This window comes from Alternaria ethzedia (assembly GCF_023757985.1).
Source record: "Alternaria ethzedia strain BMP 0044 chromosome Unknown scaffold_5, whole genome shotgun sequence".
NCBI classification, from domain to species: domain Eukaryota; kingdom Fungi; phylum Ascomycota; class Dothideomycetes; order Pleosporales; family Pleosporaceae; genus Alternaria; species Alternaria ethzedia.
The window spans coordinates 1,478,935-1,502,476 of NW_026056198.1; the positions used below are offsets into that span (position 1 = coordinate 1,478,935).

The 23,542-nt window shown below is 54.3% G+C and overlaps 6 protein-coding genes across 6 annotated transcripts; 3 read left to right on the plus strand and 3 right to left on the minus strand.

Annotated features, from left to right (window-relative positions):
* Positions 1-76: 76 nt before the first annotated feature.
* J4E87_003209 (uncharacterized protein) lies at positions 77-3,821 on the minus strand (the record flags this gene model as incomplete). Its single annotated transcript, XM_049374839.1, has 9 exons — positions 77-324; positions 891-1,172; positions 1,228-1,410; positions 1,853-1,872; positions 2,081-2,171; positions 2,224-2,517; positions 2,572-2,877; positions 3,070-3,619; positions 3,816-3,821. 9 exons carry the CDS (start codon positions 3,819-3,821, stop codon positions 77-79), a joined length of 1,980 nt encoding a protein of 659 aa, XP_049235830.1.
* Positions 3,822-4,456: 635 nt separating this feature from the next.
* Positions 4,457-7,862, minus strand: J4E87_003210 (uncharacterized protein; the record flags this gene model as incomplete). The annotated part of the gene is made up of 2 exons (XM_049374840.1): positions 4,457-7,586; positions 7,636-7,862. The coding sequence occupies 2 exons, from the start codon at positions 7,860-7,862 to the stop codon at positions 4,457-4,459; spliced, it is 3,357 nt and encodes a 1,118-aa protein (XP_049235831.1).
* A 1,602-nt stretch (positions 7,863-9,464) lies between these two features.
* On the plus strand, positions 9,465-11,675 carry J4E87_003211 (uncharacterized protein; the record flags this gene model as incomplete). The annotated part of the gene is made up of 1 exon (XM_049374841.1): positions 9,465-11,675. The coding sequence occupies one exon, from the start codon at positions 9,465-9,467 to the stop codon at positions 11,673-11,675; it is 2,211 nt and encodes a 736-aa protein (XP_049235832.1).
* A 4,355-nt stretch (positions 11,676-16,030) lies between these two features.
* On the plus strand, positions 16,031-17,686 carry J4E87_003212 (uncharacterized protein; the record flags this gene model as incomplete). The annotated part of the gene is made up of 2 exons (XM_049374842.1): positions 16,031-16,601; positions 16,653-17,686. The coding sequence occupies 2 exons, from the start codon at positions 16,031-16,033 to the stop codon at positions 17,684-17,686; spliced, it is 1,605 nt and encodes a 534-aa protein (XP_049235833.1).
* Positions 17,687-19,558: 1,872 nt separating this feature from the next.
* J4E87_003213 (uncharacterized protein) lies at positions 19,559-20,280 on the plus strand (the record flags this gene model as incomplete). The annotated part of the gene is made up of 2 exons (XM_049374843.1): positions 19,559-20,113; positions 20,251-20,280. The coding sequence occupies 2 exons, from the start codon at positions 19,559-19,561 to the stop codon at positions 20,278-20,280; spliced, it is 585 nt and encodes a 194-aa protein (XP_049235834.1).
* Positions 20,281-20,409: 129 nt separating this feature from the next.
* Positions 20,410-23,179, minus strand: J4E87_003214 (uncharacterized protein; the record flags this gene model as incomplete). Its single annotated transcript, XM_049374844.1, has 2 exons — positions 20,410-22,898; positions 23,143-23,179. The coding sequence occupies 2 exons, from the start codon at positions 23,177-23,179 to the stop codon at positions 20,410-20,412; spliced, it is 2,526 nt and encodes an 841-aa protein (XP_049235835.1).
* Positions 23,180-23,542: the final 363 nt, after the last annotated feature.

The following is a 23,542-nucleotide window of genomic DNA, read 5'->3' on the forward strand; positions in this document are numbered from 1 at the left end:
GTAGTATCTGCAGCTACGAAGTACTTTCATCACTAGACACGTTAATACACTAGGTGCATTCTGGGTTTGCGTCACTTTACACACATCCAGGAGTAGCCCACCGACCATTATTATCAGCCTTCCACTCTTCGTCGAGGATCTCTACTGGGCCTTCGTCTTCGTATTCCTCTTTCTTCCTTTTAATCGCTTTTCTCGTGACTTTACGTAGGTCTTCGGCTTTCAATCCCTGGAAGCCCGATTTTTCGACGAGTTCGTCAACAAGTGTTTTCAGGAATGCGTGGTTCGTGATGCCCTCACTCCTTCCGTTGCTAAGGATGACGCCTGCTATGGAAAGATATTCGGGAAAGAACATTGAACAGATGTGCGGCATCGTCGTTTTAGGTGATGGTAACCTAATAGATGCAGTGTGGTGCAGTGAAGCGTTGCGTCGAGGTTTGGTGATGGTATAGGTTACTCTTGAATACAACGAAGTCTTGCACATGCCAATGACTCTTGAGCCGCCGTACCAACATGGTGAGTCGAAGAATGAGTAGGAGTGATATATCGGGCTGTGACCGTTAGCTGCAGTGAATCACATCTGAGCCTGAGGTTAAAGCATATGATAAGATATTTCTATGATATACATAGTTGAAAGAGCCAGATAAAATGCCATTTGGACTCGTACGGCCGGAAGTAGAAACCAGAAATCACAAGTCCATCGGTAGAGATCTGGAGCTCGAGCTGTACCTTCACTTATCGCAACGGAAACATTGGAGGATTATGACGCGAAGATTCCAGTGCCTCCCGCCGCTTTCTCTCATGCTCAAGACATGCGAGGCGTGAACGATTTACTGTATCAATGCTTAGCATCGATTCATGCCACTCTTTGTAACGTTGCAAATAGAACTTACCGCCATTTGTGATCCAACCTATGACTTCCTCACCCTCGTATTCCCATGGCGCAAACAGCTTAGGCCCCCCATCCTCATGCCGCAGCTTCCTAAGATCTTCCTGGTTCTTCACTAGGATAACCGTCGCATTTATTTTCCAACTCCAACCCAGGCGCTCGGCAGCTTTGATCTTGCCCGCAATAGCGTGCTTGTTTGTGTGGCCGGTCTTTGCAAAGCATTTTTCGCTGGAATTCCATTCGTATTGTATGGTGTATACTTTGGCGAGTTCCAGTGCGGAGAGTACTAAACACTGCATCAGCCCAGTCACTCCTGCATGATACTTCAGAATTGTACGTACGTCCAGGAGTGATCCATAAGCCGTAGTTTTTCTTATCCCACCCCTTCACCTTCACGCAGTCTTCTTTTTTGATATTATGCTTGATCAATATCAGCTCCTTGGCGATTTTGCTCAGGTGACTCAGGTCCACAAATTCCCATCTTGGTAGGTTGGGGTCTCTGGTCGATCTCTCCATGAGTTCCCCTATAGCGGGAGAATTAGTGAAGCCGATGTCGATGTTCTCTTCATCGCATTCTCCCTCTGGAGGAAGCTCCGTGGGAAAGACGACAAGATAGAGCTCTGGCTCTATCGTCAAGTCGATAACCGAGTCAGGTATCGAGGTATCCATGGATGTATACGAACAGATTTGGTCGAAGTAATGGTGTTGTGAAGAGTGTGTTGAATTGTGAGCGCAGATACATCAAGATATAAGCGCTCGCACGCTGACTGCGACAATGACAGCATGAGGTATGAGTCTATAGTAGTGACTATCTATGGATATGATTCAGCAGGTGAGTCAAGACAAATTTCAGCGTGGTGACTGCCCAGGTGCGATGGTGACTATAACAATAATGTACGATATCTAAACGGGGAGTAACTTTGCATTGATGAGTAGGCATGTCACACTCTTCTTCATGACTCTTACTTGCAATGTAACGACACAATCTATCGGGAGTCAGGGGTTGAACAGTCACAGAAACTTCAGCAAGTTCGTAAAGCTGATGGGACAGATCTCGGTATTTTTATTTCATCGCACAACTATTTGCACGAGCTGGAAGACGTTGCTCCATTGGCAGATGTCTAGGCTCGAGATCACGCTCCAAACCCCCATATTCGTGGCCACTTTCTGATGGATAGCCATCCGGGGCCCAACCCGACAGATCTGGCTTTGACTTCCATTTTCAATTTCTCCTTCTCGTCTCCAGTCTTCTTTTCGGCCAGGAACCGGAGGTATGCATCTTGAACTAGATTGTGATTAGCCTGGCATGCTTCTGAGATTTCGCAACAATGACTTACAGCCTGTGGTAATCCATTTACCGTCTCCGCTATCCCCGTTCGCAAGATCCGTGTGGAGAGGCACACCCCCTCCATCACTGTCTTTGGCTTCTTGGAGCTCTTTCTCGTTTTGGGCGATATAGTGTTTGCATGCCGCAAATAAAAAGGGCGGTGACGACAACCCCCGATCGAACATGTGAGCGATGTGAAATATATTGGTGTAGCCTGTAGTGGTCTTGACGCTGGTGGCGGAATTTTTCGTTTTGATACCGTAGTATACGCTATAGACCCTGCAACCACTTAGTCTTGCCATAACTAAACAGTATGTTAGTCTACGGTTTTTGTGTGGTTTTGCATAACTCAACGTACGTCCAGCCGTAGCCCATCGCCCATTCCCGTCCGAGCACCATTCTGGACCCTCTGGAATTGCGACAAATTCGAGAGGCCCTCCGTCCTCGATATTGTACTCTTTGATAGCCGCGCCGACGGTAGTCATGCCAATATTTTCAACTTCCCATCCTGGTATACCCGCGTCCTTCATCACTTTCTTGACCCAATCCTCAAGGGCTGATAGATTTGTGAGGCCCTTAATTTTCTTCTCATCAGGAATGTTGCCTTCCTTGGGAAGCGTTGCGGGATATGTTATGACGAGGAGTTCTTCCATGGTTGGTATAACTAGATTCTCTATTGGACTATCAGAGTGGAGTGAAGTTGTATACAAAGGTTCGAGGGTGATTTGAGGTATCCTTCGATACTACAAGATCTTAAGTAAGTACAGTGACTCTTATTCACTGCGCTGAGTCGACGTCTGAGTCAGAGAGCGAGTAATGCCATAGTAGAGATGATCAGGTTCATGTAGAGAACCACTCTCAGCGTCATCCTCCAGCTTCTCGTTCTCCTCCCTCTTTCCCTCACTTTTTTCCCTCACTTTCGATACTGCATCTGCTGCTCCTGCTGCTCCCTCTTTGGATAGAAGGTACACTTCCCTCACCTTCTTGAGCACTGAAAAGAAGTTTAGCACACCTATCCGAAGCAATTCTTCCTGACTAAACTCACACCTCAGAGTCCCCCACAAGTCTCCATCAGGCCACTTATACTCAGGGAAATGTTTTTTAAGATCCTGGGCCGTCCCGTCGCGACGTTTCCATTTGAACATAGGTTTAGGTTTATCTTCAACCTCCATGGGGTCCCACTCGTCATCGTCCTCGAGTTTGTTCTCGTCTTCGTAGAACTTCGGGAATAGCTTTTGGTGAAGTTCTCTCATCTCCTTGCAGTTTGTATAGCCGAATGCTATTCCCCCTTCCCAGTGATGTTTTAGACGCCAGACCTTCACCGTTTCTGCAGCAGGCAGATTCTTGTTGCTTTCGGGAGGATCCATTGGGAGTGTGAGTGACTTGTAGTAGTGGGATAGAATGTCCTGAAGATATAGAGAAAAGGTTAAGGCGTGTATGCGATTAAATACTACCAGGTGACTGTAACGATGTCACGATAAAGCATGAGCCAGCGATATAGTCATATAGGTACCTTGCTCAGAACGTTGTACGTGCGCAAGCAAGAGTCACGATACCGTTGATTGACTCACTTTTAGGTGGTACATGACAACACACATCGACTGTCATAACACACAAAGACGACGATGCGATGGTAGACTAAAAGAGGCCTCGATTCTATCTAGCTCGCAGGCTCGAGCCCGGTCCCGCACCTCCATCCACCATGCAGTCCACGAAGACAGGAAGATCGGTGTGCAAAGATTCCCAAATCCAAAACATCATGCCATTGTAACGGTACTTTTGCGGCGTCACCAGTCGCATATATCATTCCAACCAGACTCTCATATGCGCATTCATATCGATACAGTGATCATCCGATCGATCGACAAGAGCCCACAAAGGTAAGCTCCTCTTCATTTCGAAACGACATACAAGGTCCAAAAGAGTACGCCCCGAAACACCCAAGCAAGGTGGCTAAGCGAGTGACGAGACAGGACGATCGTCGGCCGACAGATAGCCATGTGCCGATTGAGCGAAGAAAAGATATGAAAATCGTAAGAGTCCGAAGACAGCAAAGGAGAAGACATGGCAAGTATGGTGGTATGCCGCTTTGCAAAAAAATGCTCGCTAGCAGATGCGTTGTAGGTGAAGATCCGAATCATATACAGGAAGATAGTGCTGCTTTTCCTGGCAACACAATAAATTCTAAGAGGAGATGAGAATCTAAACCCTCGGGCGAGGCGATTTTTATCTCTGAAGAGACGTTAACGGCGAACGCTGTTAGCAGGGGACGCATTTCTGCTTACTCTGCCACGTCGCTGGTTGCCCCCAGCCGCCTGCTGGTGCTGGGGTGGCATGTACATGCCATAGGGAGGGTACATGCCGGGCATGCCCTGACCGGCGAGATTGGCGGGCTGCATCATCGGTGATCCGTTGAAGCTGCCGGGGCCTGCAACAGGCGACGCGTTGCGGTAGGCATCCATGCCCGGAACGGGGCCCTGGAAGCCGTTCATCTGAGGGTAGAACTGACCCTGTCGGGCCAGGAGCTGCTGGTACTGCATCTGCTGCTGGTTGTTCATGGCCTGCATGTTTGGCATGTACATGGGTCCACCACCCATTGGGTATTGCTCGAAGCCATTGGAGTCCATGCTTGCTGTGCGCTGGAGTGCGACAGGGTCGAAGCCAGCTGCCGCTCCCTGATAGAATTGCCCAGGGTTTGGCGGTCCAGACGCAATGCTGTCCTTCGACGCTGGGCGGGTTGCGGAGTGCTCACGATGACCAGGTCCGCCACGAGTGGAAAGACCTACCTCATCCATGAGTCGCTTGTAGCCCTGTTGGGGCTGCGCCTTGATGCGAAGAAGAACGTTGCGAACGTTTGTTACTACATCCGCACGGATCTGCTCATCGAAGAATGGAGTGGTGAGTACCTTGAAGATCAAGGTGGCACCGCAGTTCTGGTCGGCCAAGATGCTTTCCAGTACCTGGTCGTTGGGAGAGAAGAAGAGTGCCTGTAGGATAGTGTCACGAGCTTCTGGCTCGTTGCGCTGGTTGATGATCTTCAGGACGGTGAGGTATGCAACCTTGTGTGTGCAGAGGTGGACAATGTGCGGAACTAGGCGGGGAGCCAAGACCGTACGCCTCCTTGGGAAGGTGCAGGTATCGAGGAACCAGGTCAGGAGCAAGGCACCGTTCGCGTTGGTTGCGAGCTGCACGCTGTGAAGAGCGATTGCAGCAGCTACCATGCGCTGCTGGTCCTTGGTGGCATAGTGGCTCTCCAAGCAAGCTCGCATGGCACGGGCACCGAATCGACCTTGGGCGAGATCCCAGAGTCTACCCAGCATGACCTCAAAGATGAAGTCGTTGAACTTCTGATACTTGAGGCAGCCTTGCATGACATAGTTACCGAATTGGTCGAGGAAGAGAGCCATAGCATAAGGTTGGACAGCATCCACGACCATCTTCTGCATAGTCTCCGACTTGGACACATCGATGATCTTCTGCGCAGCCCATGTTCCGTTCTTGTGCACACCAATCTTGGCCAGATGCGGGGCGATCTCGCGAAGCATGGCTTCCTTGGTAGGCTCCTCGCAGAACTCGAACAGCTTCTGCACGACAGTGTTTCCAAGATAGTCAGAAGACAGCTCAGCGATTTCTGGGAGCATGGCCATGGCGATGTTCTCAATGTCCTCCTTGGAGCAGGATCCGTTGTCGATGCGCTTGCGGATCTCTCGCAGTCTGGGGGCGTCGTGAATACGAGTGTGGCTTGGCTCTTCGACAGATGGGATCTCGTCGACGTAGTTATTGAACTGAACAGCCTTCTCGACCTTGGTGGTGATCCTCGTCTGCTCGTCGTCCGTGGCGCCCAACTCCTTCACAATCTGGATAATGTCGGTGCGGATGTCGCTGAGCTCTGGGGTGGTCAAAGGCACATTCGCGGGGATGTTGGCCACCTTGGTAGTGGCGGCAGAGCCAGCTGTGCCCTCAGCCTGAGCCTTTGACAGTGGATCAGGGCTTGGTGAAGGGAACAGACCATTGTGGCCGGGGGTGGCCGCTGCGCTTGGAATCTTGGCGTAACCGATGCGGACGGGGCCAGCACCAGGAAAGATCTCCTTTCCGTTCAAAGTTGACTTAGCCTGGACGGCACTCTCAAGATTCTCGTAGTTGACGAAACCGCAGTTCTTGTGTGTGAGGACACGGGTAGACTCAATTCCACCGTACTGGGCGAAGATGACTTGGAGCGACGAAACAGTGGTCGAAGATGGAATGTTGCCGAGCCACAGCGAGCGAGTGGGTCCTTCCAGAGTTCCATCGTCGCCGAGGTTGGAGCCAGGCAAGTGTAGCTTCTTGACAGCCTCAGTAAGATTGTACTCTGCATCCTCAGTCAAGTCACCGGTTCCCATGCCATTGTCAAACCGGCCCATGGCGGGCAAGTAGGGCCGCATCATGCCCCGCGAAGGAGCATCTAGCACGCCGGCGGTGCGAGCACGTGGGCGCGCGTTTGAGGCAAGGTTCGCAAAGGCCTGAACTTCGAGGTTGTGTTGGCGAACAGCCTCGTGGATGAGAAGGGCGTTGGCTTCGGCAGGAGTGATGGTGCCGCTGTATGCGCCATATTGATCCTCCTCCTCTTCGGCGTACTTCTCCTTGGCATTGACGGAGTAGGAGCGGAAGCGGTTTGCACCGCCGGAGTTCTGGTTGTTGGCGTTCCTCTGGCTCTCGAGGAGGAGCTCGATGTCGGACGGAGCCAGGGTAGCTCGTGCAGGCTGCGGGGTGTCGACCAGACCAAGGTAGTCCAGGGTCTTGACATCGGTGTCGGCAAGCGAGTCGCGGGAGAATGAAGACCTTGGCGAGCCCTGTCCGTTTGACGGCACAGAAGCAATGCTCTGGAGTGTGCTGCTGCGGTCACGCTGGTTTGACCAGCCGCCCGAGAAGATGGAGTTGCCGAACGGCGAGTTGGAGGGAGGGAGGTAGCCACCCGGTCGCTGAGGCATTGAGCCAGCACGCAGACGTGAGAGCAGTGCAGACTTGGCCGCAGCGTTTGTAGACCCAAGCGCGTTGAAGCTCGAGTTGTCGGTTGGTGTGCCTGGCCCAGGCTTGAAGGGGCTCGTCGAGGGTGTTGGCCGGGAGCTCTTGGGGAGCAGCGAGCTGCCGGACATGAGGCCGGGAGGGGCAGCGGAGGGGGAGAAGCGCGAGGGCAGGGTGCCAGCGCGGGCGCGGCGGTTGGGAGCAGGTGCTGCTGACATGGTGTCTGGCACGGCGTTGTTGAAGTCGGGGAAGCTCAAGTTCTCGCTGTTGGGGGACTCGGGGATGGTCTCGCGCAGCGGCGTGGAATTCCCGCTGGTAGGAGGTCCCCACATTTGCGGAGTTAAGCCCTCCTGTGCCTGAATCTCGCGTGCACTGTCAGGGTGTTAGCACGAGTCGGAACTTGTTTCAGGGTGCGACATACCGTTTGGAAAATAGGCGGCCGCCATAGTCATGCGACGGAGACCCGTTCCCGAGCCTCGCGTTGCCGAGCGGGTTCGGGGCATTGCCAGCGAAGCGCAGAGAGCCGCTGTTGGGAGGCTCAACGGGCGAGGTGTTGCCCGTCGAGGAGCCCGAGTGCGGCGGCTGGGGCAGCTGGGGGATGTAGTTGAGGTTGATGTGGTGTTCGGGGCGGTTGGTGGTGGGAGCCATTATGGATTACAGACCCTGCGGTGACCGTGGTAGTCTAATAGGGAAGAATAGTCGTCGTGACTCGGTTACCAAAGCCAGGGTAAGGGATCGAAGGAGGGTTGGTGCCGGCCAAAGGAATGTGAGGCGAGGGATTATTGCCAGCAAGACCGGGCTCAGCACAGCGCAGCCTGGTGTACAGTGAAGACGACGACACGGGTTGGATCCAGTCCGGAGGTGGTGCAGCTCGACGGCGAGGGAGGCCGCGAAGGAGTGACGGAGACTGGGCGGGTGTCGATTATGGTACGGGTGCTGTACAGCAGCAGGCGGGCGGAATAGACAGATCACCGGAGTGCCTGGAGAACAGAAGTAATAGGATTAAGCGGACGAGGGCCGATTACGCATGCGAGCTCGTGCGGAGGCGGATACAGCTAGTTGTCGCGGCGGGAGCAAGAGAGCGATGAGCGATGGAGCGATGCTTGCGAGGGAATGAATGGTGAGGTTCGCTTGATAGAAATGGGGAGCCACCAGGAACACGAGGGAACTAGCTCAATTGGGCGGGCTGCCAGAACAAGCACGTTACAGGTTACGGCACGATCTGCGCGGTCGGCTACGGTTGTAGGTGGGCTGTTAAGTGCAACGGCGAGTGAGGTTGCGATGGCACGGCTGCGGTGCTTTGCTTTTGTACAATTCAGGGGCACACAAAGGGCGCCCGGGTGGCTCCAGGGCTGCGTCCTGCAATTGTGTCCTTAGTGGGTGGCCGCGGGACAGAGCAGCGCATGCCCGCCAGCGTCTGAAACACAGAGGCGCGTCGAGAAAGTCCGTTACTCCAGAATCTGACGTGGACACTGTGTGCCTCTGCCCGGCCATGAGATGTGATTGGCCTGCTGCTGCTAAACATGGATGGAGGTGCGTTGGGGTCCTGCATGCATACCAACGGCCTATTAGACTTTCTGAGCCCGAAGCGTACGCCATTACTGAGTCTCTGCTATCATCTAGCATACAATGTGGCACGCAATCAAGACAACAGACTACGACCCTGCAATGCATCGACGCAGCATCCACACAGTCGAAACAACCCTTCTGGAAAACATATATGTCAGACCACGGCGGATATGCCTTGTGCTGCACGTCCTGAAGTAGACAGGCTGACAGGCCACGCAGACCCAAAGAGCTTTAGTGAGGCGTTGACAGCCGATGGTGCGGTACCTTGGAACGACGTTTATCTATCTGATTCTATCATAGGCGCACTACGTTTCAGATGCAGACGGGCCGCGCCAAGCCTTTTCTGCTGACTTGGCGACTTTCCATGGCCCGTCGCGTCATGCTGGCGCGTGCTCTCGATTCCACACTCCGCGCAATTCACGACATGCTGCCATCACGCCGCTTGAAACAATCCGCATAATACCGCACTTCAGACGAATCCGCCGCCCTGCAGTCCATGCTGCCAACCGTTCACCCCACACCTGGAGCGCATAATCCGTGTCGCTGTCGCATGGAATCCTTCTGGAAAGCCTCGCCCAAACCTTGATCGCTGCCGTCCGACTCGCTTTGCCTCAGGCTCCAGTCCCCTCGCCTGCACCTTCCCCGCCTACTTCGCGCCTGCCGCCGGACTTCTAATTCACCATGTCCGAAGAGTCACCCCAGGCAGCCATGGAGGATGCCCCGCCGTCACATCGCGATGACGAGTCGGAGGCATCCGAGGATGAGAGCGAGGAGGAAGCGCCTGCGGAGCTCATGGTCACGTCCAGGGCCAAGCGATCCAATGCGGGCAATCGCATGTCCATCCTGCTCGCCAAATCGGCCGAGGAGGAGGAATGGGGCGAGGAGTGGGAGGAAGCGCCAAACGAGGAGGAGTTTCAAGGCGGCGATATCAATGAGCAGGAGGACTACAACATGGATTCATCATCTTCAGAAGAGGGCGATGACGATGCCGACGAGGACGAGGCGGGCGAGAAGGAGCTGCGCAAGGCCGAGCGACAAGAGCGCAATAAGAAGCGCAAAGCCACGACGAATCCCTTCACTGCACGAGTCGCCGCCCAAGCACGCAAGAAGGTCAAGCTTGACGTCCCCCGCACACAGTCGCCCACACTTGCGCCGCCGCGACCCAAGAAGAAGTCCGAGAGGGCATCATGGCTACCCACCGAAGAGGATGGCCCGGTTCGAATGTCGATGCGCAAACAGACAGTGGCAAACAAAGATGCCACGCTGGCCAAGCTGAAGGAGAAGGACCGGAGGCGCGACGACACCCTGGCTATGATGAAGGCTGCAGAGGCGCGGAAGATGAAGTCCAAGGAGAAGCCTTTGACCCAGGCTGAGAGGCTTGCTGAGGCTGCTCGGAATGAGCGCATCAACAAGAAAACCCTGCACAGATGGGAAGAGGCAGAGGAAGCCCGGGCAGCAGAAAGGCAGGCCAAGATTGACGCCCTGAAGAATCGACAGATCGATGGGCCCTTTTACCGGTACTACAGCGGGCCGGGCATCTGGGTCGATGATAAGCTCAAGTACACAGGCAAGGACGCACCGAGTCTGGAGCATCTCGAGGAAAAGCTCAACAAGGAGGTCACGGCAGCGGAGACGTCGACGCAGTCAGAGTCTACACAGCTTCCAGTACAAGCTCCAGATAACCACGCAGATAATGCACAGCCTTCTTTTCCGTCTCTGGATCAGTTCAGTAGCCCAACACACATGCCGTCAATACCCGCAACCATGCCCCCACAACAAGATAACTCACAACAACCATGGACAGCAGCAGCTTCACAAGGCGGCGATGTGTTCATGGGCTCGTTCGGCATGCAACACCCAAGCACTGTAATGTTCGCACCACCCAGCCAAGACTCGTTCCTTTATGGCATCGACCAGTACGCCCAAGATCAGCAATCCCAGCCTATGCATGGCAACGAACTTCCTCCCTTCCCTTTTACGGAAGCCTCTACCTTCCAGAATCAACAGCATCAACCTTCAGACGCACAAACAGCCCTCTTCAACCAACTCCATCCCTCTCTACCCCAGCAAAACGGCGACTCAGCAATCGGCCCCCAAGCCCTCCTTGCACAATTTCAAAAACCCGCCTTACCCCCTCAGCCACCACGACGCAAAGTCATACGTCGAGCCCTGCGCAACCTCCTCATTCTCTCTAACTTCCCCAACCTCGAAGCTCCACCAACATCCTCCTCACGAGCCAGAACAGCAGCCTCGCTCCTCAAAGAAAAGGACAAGTCAGCTCTGGTACAGCTGTACACAGCACTCTTCAACTGGACCCCAGCCGAAGCCGCAAACTACATCCAACAAACCCTCATCGCGCCCCCAAAACCACCCCGGAAGAACGCCGCGCCCAAAGCCGAGCCGGAGATTGTCCTCAAACCAGGCCAAAAGCTCTGTCCTATCACCAACACCATAGCCCGGTACCGTGATCCGGAAACGGGTATCGCATACCGCGACGCCCGCGCTTTCGGCGTATTGAGAGGTGTAGTAGGAGGCGGTTTCGTCTGGAGCGGCGATTTGGGATGTTATGTGGGAGGCAGAGCTAAACCACTGGAGAGTATGGGCGGCAAAGGCTTTCTGGGTATGCCGCCGGCGAAGAACGTGCCGAGACGGTTTTGGGAGATGAGTAGTCCGAGTAGGAAGGTCGTCGCGCCGCCGCCGCCGCCGCCGCCAACACCTACGCCGGCTGCGAAGGTGCAGACGCCGGTGCAAAACGAGGTGAAGGGTGAGGAAGGTGGGAAGGACGGGGGGAAGGAGGTAGAAGCAAAAGACAGTATTACTCTCACTACACCGAGTGAAGATCGGCAAGGGGGTCCCAAGCCTGTCGAGGCGGGGACTGCTGCTACGGAGTGAATGTCGTGACTGTAAAACATACATCATTATATAATAGCATATATAATGCCTATGAACTATTAATACCATTACCTCGACACTCTCATCGCGCTGAACGCTTGATAAAATATAGTATAGACGCGACCATGTGCTCTTCGATCGCCATCAGCAAAGTGAAGGTGAAGGTGAATTCGACTTGTGCTCTAGCTCGCGATATCGCAATCATACTCTCACCACCATAACTGCGCTTTTCCACGCGACTCTCGTCCTGCTGCTGCCTTGATCTCACCAAACACATTATCCACACCAGAACTACCAGCGATACGCCCAGCGCCTTCGAAAACCCTCTTCAGCTCTCCGATACCAACGCGGTATCTGGGCGCGCTGGTCGCTCGGTCTGATTATCGCGCTCTCATATCTCATCATATCCATACGCTGTCACTACACTCGCAATTACGAACGCACCCACGCACCCACACACCTCTACACGATGTACTACGTCCACGCCATAATCCTCACCCTCGTCCTCATCACATTCTTCTGCTGTTTGTTTGGATACTACCTCATGAAGAGCTGTCGGCGGGCTATCGATCTGGAAGTTCACGAACTAGGGTATCAGAGGGATGTTGAGGCAGGGATAAGAGGAGGAGGGGGAAGTGGTAAGAGTGTGGGTAGAGAGATCAGGGGAGGGGAGAGTGCTGGTGGAGGTGGGGAGAGTAAGGCGAAGAGCAACAAGGTGAAGAGCAAGAGTGGAGGTGGAGGAAGTAAGGGTGGAAACGGGAATGGAAATAGAAATGGTAACGCTGGAGGAAGTAAAGCCAAGAGTGCCAGCGCGAAGAGCGGAGGAGCTGCGAAGAGTAATAGCGGTGGAAATGGAGATGCTCCCGCTTGGGACGACACCGGAGCAGGTGGAGGAGCAGCAGCAGGAGGAGGATGGGACACGAGCGGAGGCGGAGCAGCGTGGGATGCTGGAGGTGGTAACGAAGTCAAGGGGAACTGGTAGGAAAGGTCTGAACGATATCAGGTATGTCAACGATCACGATGTCGATACCGAGAAGTATACTAACCACAAACACAGCCATCATTCCACTCAACAACTTCCAACCCACCATAACACAAACCACGCGCCCAACCCTCTCCCTCGCCTTCTCCGTACAACATACCATGCTCGCACAAGCGCGTACGCCCCGTCACACGAGTTTGTCCCTCTCGCATGTACCACACCCCAACATCCAGCATTCACGGCTCCATCCTTCATTTGCAGCTAGGCGCCTGTATAAGCGTTGCCGGACATGAACCATGGGAAAACACGAGCTTACAGAGCCAAGGGCAATCCTCATCGGTGGCGGCTACTGCGTTGGCATATGTATGTTCAAGAACTGGGGTTGTTGCACGGCATGCTGAATTGTTTGCTTCGTCGTTAGTGGTGTTGGTCTATGACAAACGTACTAGAGCTTAGTTCTGTACGACTGTATTTGGGATGACGGTAAAATGCAAAGTCGTGTCTGAGTTCTTCTTTGCTTTGCTTTACCTGCGCTGTTTCCCTGTTGAGAAGGTGTTGGCTGGCTTTTCGCTTTGCAACTGATAGGTAGCCCCGAACCATGGCAACGACTAACCTCATAATCGCCCTCGTCTTCGCCGGTATCTTCGGCACGGCACTCGTCTATCTCGGGCTCTGGTACGTCCATTGCTACATCCATCAGCGCTGCTACGAACTCGAGCATTGGTTCCATTGTTTCTTTCCGAACAGAACGCGACAGCCCCCAGTCATCTATGTTGAGAAAGTGGAGCAGCGGGAGTCGGAGAGATACCGAGAGCCGTCGAAACACCAGTCAAGGTCTGCGAAGAGGGATAGGGAAAGAGGGAGGAGCGAGAGATCGCAGACGAGGAAGTATTATGAAGGGAGGGATGTGGAGAGCCAGAGAGTGGGGTATGGGAATGGGAATGGTGGAGGAAATTGGGCGGGACAAAGAGATGGAGAGAGAGCTAGGCCAGTGATGCAGATTGGCGGACCACAACAACAGCAACCGTACGGACAGTCATATTATCCTCCGGGTGATTGGCAAGAAGAATGCCCCGGCATTAATTTTGTGTGCCACCATCCGGGTATAACGCAACGGATGCCAGTATCGTGGCAGAACCAAGTGGCGGCTCAGATGCCACCTTTTGCTATGCCGACAAGCGCGCCGCAACAGCCATTTCAGCAAACTGCCGCAACGATGCCTGAGCCCATTCAGTATCCGCCTCAGTACCAGCCTCGAGATCGATATCCACATCGACAGCCCTACGCAGAGACGATGAGTACCGATGTGCCGAAGACCAACTATCACAGAACTCCTCCAGTGAAGCCAAAATCCCCGGCTAAACGCGCACGTCGACACGAGAAAGTCGACTTCATCCACATTTGCGATGAATACCCACCCATCGTGTTGGAAGCGCTCAAGGAAGCAGCACCTAAGAAAGCAGCGCCTCCATCGTCGTCATCGTCGTCGTCATGCTCTAGCGACCCATCTGGCGCCACGCAAGAAGTCCCAAGAGAGTCAATACCGCGAGCAACGCCTGGGTTCGCAGATACGTTACCCTTTGAGTACCCACCGCACCCATATTCGGCGACGAGAGCGTGGAATACGCCTCGATCGTATCCTCGGCAATGGATGCGCGACACAACGGGAGCGGATGGACTAGATAATCAAGCCAGGTACGCCCCTTTCACGCCGATGAGCGGGTATAGAGCGAGGCCATGGGGTTTGCACACGAGCAGAACGCGACCCGCACCGAGTAATGCTACCCTGATCCCGCTGCTCGTTTGTAGATTGAAGTCTCGTTTGTTCCACGGAGTATATGCTGACAATTATTGTAATAGGCTCTAGCGTACCTCGGTCTCGGACGTACGAGCGGTGGAGACAGCGGACGACGAGCCCGAGGAACCAGGGACGAAGGCAGGACGAGCCGCGAGAAGAAGGACATGAAGCGAAAGAGACCAATACGAAGCTAAACGACTGTCCGAGGAAAGAAAGGGAACGGGTCGTTGCTAGTGCCCGAGACGAAGAACCGAAACTCGGCGGATGGAACGATCGACCGTCCGAGCAGAAACCACGGCAAGAACGTTCGCCAACAACACAAGACGTGCCCCGCTACTCCCCCATGCCGGTACCGGTAGTTGAGGAACCATGTACTCCAACATCTGAGGGGCAGCTGAGTGCGCCGAAGATACCGTCGGCTCCCGGCAGTGTTGGTCGTCCGAAGGCTAGTACTGGGTCTGCGCCACTGTCTCCTATTTCGCAATTACGAAGTCCACTCAGCTCGCCTAGGTCAGCTGTGTCGAGTCTGCACAAAGGCGAGTAGTGGTGGGATGGGACTGGGGATAGTGTTGCGAGCGTGGAGGATCAAAGCCAGGGTTGCTGCATCGCTAGCGTGGCAGATGCTCTTCTGCATGAGGGGACGACCAATAGTTGGATCAGATATCATCACGTACGTCGTAAGACACGGGCATCAAGCGATGTGACGAGTATGCTGTGTAAGCTTTAGCAATCACCGTAGTATGGATTGTGAAGCATAATGCGTCTGCGCAACGGCATGCGCCAGTTGTTTGAGGTCTGTGGAGTAGTGTAAGGCAGTGCAAATGTATACACGCGTTCGTATATCGATACGCTGCCAGGTACGCGCCTGCTACAAGCGTCGTACGACGGAAAGCTCCGCGCGATTCCGGGAGATGGATCTTCGCTTGTGGCATCGACGTCCAAATGACCGAAGACCAAGAGGCCGAGCATCTGGCCAAGCCACCCATGTGCAGATTCTGATGACGGTACTAATCACCGAGAGAAGGCCCAGCCGCCAGGACGGGCTAAGGTTTGTTGATGATGTTGATGATGATGCAGCAGTCTCGGTGGCCGAGGAGGGTTGCCAGTGAGAGGGTTCGCGACATGCTCTGCTCTGGGGGCGTGGTGCGACTGTGATGTGGGCAGTTCGCAGCGCGGAGGGTTAGCCTCTGGTCCGATCAGCGAGGGTCGGGCGCTCGAAACGGCTATCCAGGCCTGAGTCGTGATTAGAGTTGGTGCTGGCGGCTGGAAAAGGCAAGCTCCACTCCAGGGCTGTCGTCAGGGAGCTGGACCCTGTGCGATGGGTGACCCCAACCAAACAGTCGCGAGTCCGTGTGAATTGCGCGTCCCCAAGAAGCGGAACCTCGCTGCGTTGTGCCAACTGCTGTCACTCACTACTTCCCGCCGCTTCCTATTCCGATATACAAACACTCACTCACGCTGTGGTTGTAGTCAACGCTATAAAACGCCTCCACTGCAGCCCTGCGCCCGATCATCGCTTGATGGCGCCCGCGGACCTGAGTTAACTAGGCCCCTTTCGACCCCCAAGACTCTCCGATGCTTAAACCCTCCCGCCGGCCCATACACGAGTATGAGCTGGTTCCGCGCGAATCCCTCGATGTTGATGGCGAGGAAGCTGTTGTCGGTCAAGATGTAGAGGCTTCAAATCCACGGCGCTCCTGGCTCAACCGGCTGAGCAGTCGCTTTAATGCAGTCAACAAGCTCTCGGATCGCGCCGTATACGCCCACTACGTCACCCCGCGCCGCCGAAAGCGCTCCATTCTACGCATCCTGTACTGGACGTTATTCTCCGTACCGTACCTCTTGATCGTCCTAGTGCTAGTTGCCGGCATCTTCTTCCCGAGTTACACAGTCAGGCCTCCGCACTACGACGAGCTACGCAAGCGAGCCACCGACACTGGGCGCGCGAACCCCTACAACGAGAAGGTCTTCATCGCCGCCTCGCTCGCCGAAAAGAAGGGCGATTTAACGTCTGGCGCGTGGGGTAGAGAGGTGCTGCAGCTGGTGGAATTACTGGGACCCGAGAATGTCCATCTGAGCATATATGAGGACAATCCAGATTTGGTGACGAAGCAGTCGTTGGATTCGTTCCGCGACCAGGTCAAATGTGAGACGCTTCGCCTCGTGCCGCCGTGCAAAGATCGCTAACAACCCCCAGGCAACTCGACTATTGTATCCGAAGATCTCGACCTCGCTTCCCTCCCCCACATTACGCTACCCAACGGCGAGAAACGCCTCAAGCGTATTGCCTTCCTTGCTGAGGTGCGCAACCGAGCCCTTGCGCCCATCGACCAGCCTGGGGTCAGATTCGACAAGGTCCTGTACCTGAACGATGTCAACTTTGACCCCGTTGAAGCTGCGCAGCTTCTTTTTGCGACCAACATCGACTCGACCGGACGGGCAGACTACGCTGCAGCATGCGCTGTCGACCACATCATGCCCTTCAAGTTCTACGACCGCTTCGCGACGCGCGATTTCGACGGCATGATCACCGGGCTGCCCTTCTTCCCGTGGTTCACCAGCGCAGGAACAGGGACTAGCAGAAGTGATGTGCTCGCAGGGAAAGATGCGGTACGGGTACGGAGTTGCTGGGGTGGCATGGTGGCCTTTGATGCCAAATGGTTCCAGTCAGAGACCGGAGTCCAGCCCGAACCCGCCAACCCGCAGAATGGGACGCCTAACCACAGCATCTTCCCGCTCCGCTTCCGCCACGACAACGAAACTTTCTGGGAGGCTTCCGAGTGCTGTTTGATCCACGCGGATCTGCAGTATCGCATGTCTGGAAGAGGCCGACCTGCGGAATCTAGGATATACATGAACCCATTCGTTCGAGTAGCGTACGACGAGAAGACGCTGAGCTGGCTCTCTTTCATTCGTCGCCCGGAACGCCTCTACGCTCCGATTCACGACATCCTCAACTACTTCGTCGGCTTCCCTGATAAGAAAGCCCGCTTCGCTGAGGAGCCCGGGCAGCTCGTGACGGACAAAGTCTGGATCTACGACCACCCAGCTGCGGCTTTTGCACAAAATGCGACAGAGGCCGATCGTGCAGGCCACTACATTGAGCAGGAGCGGAGAGCAGAGCCTGGTGGTTATTGCTCATCGCCTAATCTCCTTGTTATCAACGAGAAGCCCGAACACGGCCCTGGTTCGTGGAGCAAGATCCAAATTCCGAGGCCTCCCCAGTCTTGATCGCTCGAGACACGACCATCGACGACGACTTCTTTCTCACGGCCTTCATTTAGTACTTCAAAATTTTCCTTTGTTATGCATAGCGGGATGGATGGGAAACACGGCGTTGGCAGCTCACCGAGCTTTCTAGAATTTTACCTTTACGGTCACCAACATGCTTCGGATAGGGAGCAACGTCCTTGACCGCACAGCGCGGGCTGGTCAAGGATGCTTAGGAGTACTTTGGGTCTAACACTTTAATTCGTGTTCATCGACAAGGTGGAGGCTTGTTCTCTTCTCTCATCTAGTCGTAATTTCAAAGTCACAGTCACAGTAGCCTCATGATTGTCAGCCACACAAAGTCAGATGTCATACTTCACGTGTCTGATCTCATACACCGCCTCCTTGTTGGGCACTAGTGTGTCTGCCTCTCATGCACTCTTCCTCCTATATCCAGGGCCCTCTTCTGGTCCTTCGGAAGTCCTTCTGAGACCCTCGAATAGTAACCTCGAGTACTGGCACTCCCTCTGTACGTCCGTTTGTAGCTGTCATCCAACGTGAGGCGAAACGCGACACCCCGGCCTCGTTCGCTCCAGCCAATGACGACGCGCGAGTATCACACGATCGCCAAGCCGCTAAACCCGATTTTTCCTTGACTGTCTTCGACGCGCTAGGAGGCCAACACGGTGCGAAGAAGACGCCTCATCTGACCAGGACCCTCTTGTACATACAAACTTCATCATCTCTTATCCGCCTGCCGCCCGCTCTCTAGAACAATCTGATCGCCTTTGCATTTCCGCGTACTATCCCCTACCCGTGAAAGCGACAAGGAGCTTGGCATAACGACGTCATTTCCCAAAGTGTGTACCTGCAGGCAGGCACCATGGTTCTCGATAACGATACGCGTGGGTGGATCATGACTGCGGTCAGCGGCATAGGTATGTGATTGACGATTGCGCGGGAAGCTGCATGGATTTCACGGGGAGCACATGAGCTAACGCGTAAACAGCATGTACATTTGGAGGTGAGATTTATTCCCGCGGTTGATCCCATCGACCGGGATTCCGCGTACTTCATCCAGGGGAGATGCTAAAGATGGCTAGCTTCGATAATATGCGTCGACCTCATTGTGCGATATTTTCCTGGCAAGAGGAACTTTAAGATTGAAGAGAGTAATGCGTTCTTGTCGACGGGGTTGAGTCTTTCTTTTGGTGTTATGGTGAGTGGAGCTGCTGAGCTTCGTTTGACTCTTGCTGACCTAGATTTAAGATCTTCTCATCACTATACAGCATGCTTCCTTCCGCGAAGAACTATCTGAAAAAGGGAGGCATGTCACCGCGAAATGCGATACTAACTTTGATCGGGTGCTTCCTTGTTGGTGCTCTTGGCATCTCAGTCCTTTCTGGAATACTGCACCAGTACATTCCACACTCAGTTGTCGACTGCGAAAGCAAACACGATGATGAAGAACAGGGGAAGTTTCAAGAAGAGGAATCGCACTCTCACCAACCGATGCAAGAGCAGCCGCTCAGTCTTCCGCACGCCCACGGACATGACGAGCATACTTCGTACGGAACAAGTAGCGTGAACTCGAAAGCCGCCCTACCTCAGAGGCCATCGCTTCACAAGACGCTGTCATCCAAAGTCTCGCAACTAATTGTCGGTGCCGAGAAAGCATGTGACGACACTGACAACGGGCAATGTTATGGTGATCTGTGTGAAGTCCGGCCTTCACGCTTGCAGTCACGGAAGTCTCTAGGCAGTTTGAGTGTTACACGACCATCTGGGATGAGCAGAAGCCAAACTTCGCAGGGACCGCATGATCGGCGAACAGCGTTGGAGGATGTGAACGAAACAACACCTCTAGTACCTACAAAGTCCGGACCAGCCACCATGGAAAGCTCTTTTGCAAGTTTACCGTCTACCAACGGCCACGCAGCACACGAGATCCAACCTCTCCAAAAGCACAGCCGCTCATCCTCGACTACCTCATCGCACACTGACCACCACCACCATCATGGCCACAGCCACGACGAACACGACCAGGAGGCCCAACAACACCACCACCACGTCCCAACAAACGCCTTCCTCTCCCTCGGCCTTCAAACAAGCACAGCAATCGCCCTGCACAAAATCCCCGAAGGCTTCATTACCTACGCCACCAACCACGCCAACCCCACCCTCGGCTTCTCCATCTTCCTCGCCCTCTTCATCCACAACATCACCGAAGGCTTTGCTCTCGCCCTCCCCCTATACCTCGCCATTGGCTCCCGCTGGAAAGCCATGCTCATCTCTGCGGTCCTGGGTGGTGTCAGTCAGCCCCTCGGTGCTGGTGTCGCAGCGCTGTGGTTCAAGATCCAAGGCAGGGGCCGAGAGCACGGCGCTGATGAGGGCATGGACACGATTTACGGTTGCATGTTTGCCGTCACTGCGGGTATTATGGCGATGGTGAGCTTGCAGCTGCTCGGGGAGAGTCTGGATTTGACGAATTCGAGGCGCTTGTGCTTTGTTAGTGCGTTTGCGGGAATGGGAATACTGGGGTTGAGTAGTGCGCTTACGGCGTGAGCATATCTTATCATGTACAGGGGAAATATGGCGGTGGTGATGCTGGATAGATTTAAAGCATATTGCGCATATTGCATTGAGATGGTTTGGAATACATATACACAACTTTCTATACTACATCATCTACTCATACACTCCCCTCTCCATCCCTCGGTTCCTCCATTCCTCCCTCTAGATCTCTAAAACTCCCTCAAAGCATCCAGAACGTCCCTCTGCCTCTGGCTTCCCATCTTCTCAAACCCATCTACACTCATCACAAACGTGCCCCTGCCCCCCGTCAGCGCCCTCAACTGATTCAAATACCCCACCATCTCCTTCAGCGGCACCCTAGCTACAATTTGTCTTTGGCTATCGCTCAAGCCGCTGCCCACATCACCTGTCCCCGACGCAAAGGGGTCAGGGGGCGTGTAGATGAGGTGGGGGTCGATGCGGGGGAGGGCGTCGTCGGAGTCGGAGTCGGAGGAAGTGGAGGAAGACTCCGAGCCGTCGAGTGACAGGATTTGACCGCCTCGCGAGGAGGTAATATCTTGGACTACGGCGCCCATACTCCCCTCATTGACGAAGATTGTTACGTTCATGACTGGTTCCATGAGTGTGGCTGGCGCGGCATCACTTGCCGTACGCAGGCTATGCGATACAGCAGCGCGCGCCGCCATCGATATCGCCGTCGGCGTTGTTTCAGGGAAGAGATGCGCACCCGCATCCAGCGTGAGCGTAACGCGTGTGTTTGCAACGGGAAACCCGTTGAAGGGGCCCCGGGCGAGGGCCGCGGATGTACCGGCTTGAAGGGCGTGCAGGATACCGGGGAGGGAGAGGTGTGGGGGGATGTGCTGTTTATGAGCCGAAGAGTCGAGGGAAGAGAGCGGGGGGTGGTGGATGTGGAGGTGGTTGTTGTCGGGGAGGGGGTATATGGTTTCGAATTGGTTTTCGCGTGCGTGTTGTTCGTTGACTTCGTGCTGGACTGGCGTAAGCGGGATGGAGTTGCTGTCTTCTACGCTTTCCACAGAAGCGGTTATGGCTGCTTTCGTTTGTTTTCCCGCAACGAGTTTATCCAGTGTATATGTGTATGGTTCCGTTGGCGTCATCGTGGTGATAGTCTCCCTGTATCCGATTTCTATCTTTCCGATGCGTGCTTTGGCTTTGAAATCGTTGAGTAACCTGTCTCGCGCGATTTCTAAATGTAAATCGCCCATGCCGGCCAAATGAGTCTGCCCGGATTCTTCGTCGATGGAAAGGTGCAGACTGGGATCTTCGCGGAGGAGAATGGCCAGACTTTCTTGGACGTGTTTCTGTTCGCTGAGACTATTCGGTTCGATGCTGGTGAAGAAGACGGGGGGAGGGACGGCGATGGGGCGCAGTTGGAGGGTGTGAAGACCGCCGGGCGGTGTGCCTTTCATTTGGAGGCCGCGGTAGACGATCAACGTGTCTCCGGTTCTTGCGTGCTTAAGACCGGTTATCACGCCGATTTGGCCGGCGGAGATGCTGTCGACTTCTACGGCGTCGTTGGCGTACATTTTGAGCAGGCGGGGTGCGCGCTCCGCGAGGGAGAGGTTGGTGTTGTAGAGGGTGGCGCCGCGGTCGATGGAGCCGGAGTAGACGCGGACGTAGACGAGGACGCCGCGTTTGGCGTCGTTGACTACTTTGAAGGCGAGGGCGCAGGCGCTGAGATTTTTGACTTCTGCGATGGCTAGTTCGCTGTTGTTTTGCTGCTGTTTCTTGGATGGCTTGGTGGCCTTCGTCGGTGCTGCCGCTGCTGCACTTAGAAGGGTTGATAGTGTGCTGCTCTGGTTGGAGATGCTGATCTCAGGATCTGGTCGTTCGAGTGGTGAGGGGAGGAGATCAACGACCGAGTCAAGGAGGGGCTGAACACCGATGTTGCGGAAAGAGGCGCCGGCGAAGACTGGGATGACTTTCTGCGGTGCCTGCAGTGCTACTCGGCGTAATGATTGCATGATCTGGAGTCCAGAGATAGCAAGGTGGTCTTCGTCGTGTTCCAAGAAGTGCTCAACCATGACGTCGTCATGCTCACTCAAGATCTCAACGAGGGCTATTCTGGCCTTTTTGATCTCTTCTGCAAACTTCTCGTCGGTTTTACCCAGATCTTGCAGCCCAAAAGCTTGAATATCTCTGCCATCGCCACCGGCTTGCCAGAGCATACCGCGTAAGTTGATAGCATCACCAACTCCAACGAAATCGCCGTTGCCATTCTTCCACCACGGAATTTGACAGACGGCTGGCCATCCGTGCAATCTAACGCCTATCTCTTTGACGGTTCGTGAGAACGCAGCGCCCACACGGTCCAGCTTGTTGACAAAAATGATCCTAGGGATATGGTAATGTCCAGCTTGCGTCCATACTTTCTCCGTCTGGGCTTCAACACCGGCAACTCCATCGAGAATACATACTGCCCCATCTAGTACACGAAGCGAGCGCAGCACTTCGAAAGTAAAGTCTGCGTGACCGGGCGTGTCGATGAGATTGATGTTGTGGGATGTTGAAGATCTTAGAACATTGTCGAATGAGGCTGGTAGCTGTGGTGGTGGGGGCGGAGTCTGGGTAGTTGGTGGTAGGGGAGGCCAGTGGAATGTGATGGCTGCAGACTGGATGGTGATGCCGCGTGCCCGTTCAGCAGGGAGAAAGTCGGTTACTGTCGATCCTTCGTCGACATCTGTGGGATGTTAGCAACACTTCATACGCCATGCCTCTTCTTGTGTATGATCAAATTGAAATGATAAAGGCAAGGCTTGAACAAGTGAGTGGTCGACGCAGGTGAAGCACTTGGTCAGCATTCCAAAACCTTTAGAAAGGGAATCGAAATAGAGACAGATAAGGGATAGTGCATGTCTCTCAACTAAAAGCAATTGAAGATGAAAACAAAGCATGACATTTAAAGTGTCGTAACGGGTACGTACTTCCTATTCGCCTTGTCACCCCGCTGTAGTAGAGCATGCGCTCAGTCGTCGTTGTCTTCCCCTACTTAACTATTAGATCGAGTTCGACTAACAACAAAAGACACGTACCGCATCGATATGAGCGATGATGCCAATGTTGCGGGTGGCCTTGGAAAGCAGATCATGGTGTGGTTGCGTCGACAGCAAGCGGCGTGGAGTCTTCACATGGTGCCGCAAGACTCGACGGGTAGACGTAACCCATCCGACCCTCATGCCCAGTACTGCTCAGTGCGATAGATGGGCGAACTGACAGCGTCTGGCTGTTTGGCAGTCGCACGTGATGTGAAGGATGTCGACGTTCGCGCCTTGCCTAGCTCGGCTAATTCCAGGGCAGGTCAGGGCATTCGAGCGACATGATCGC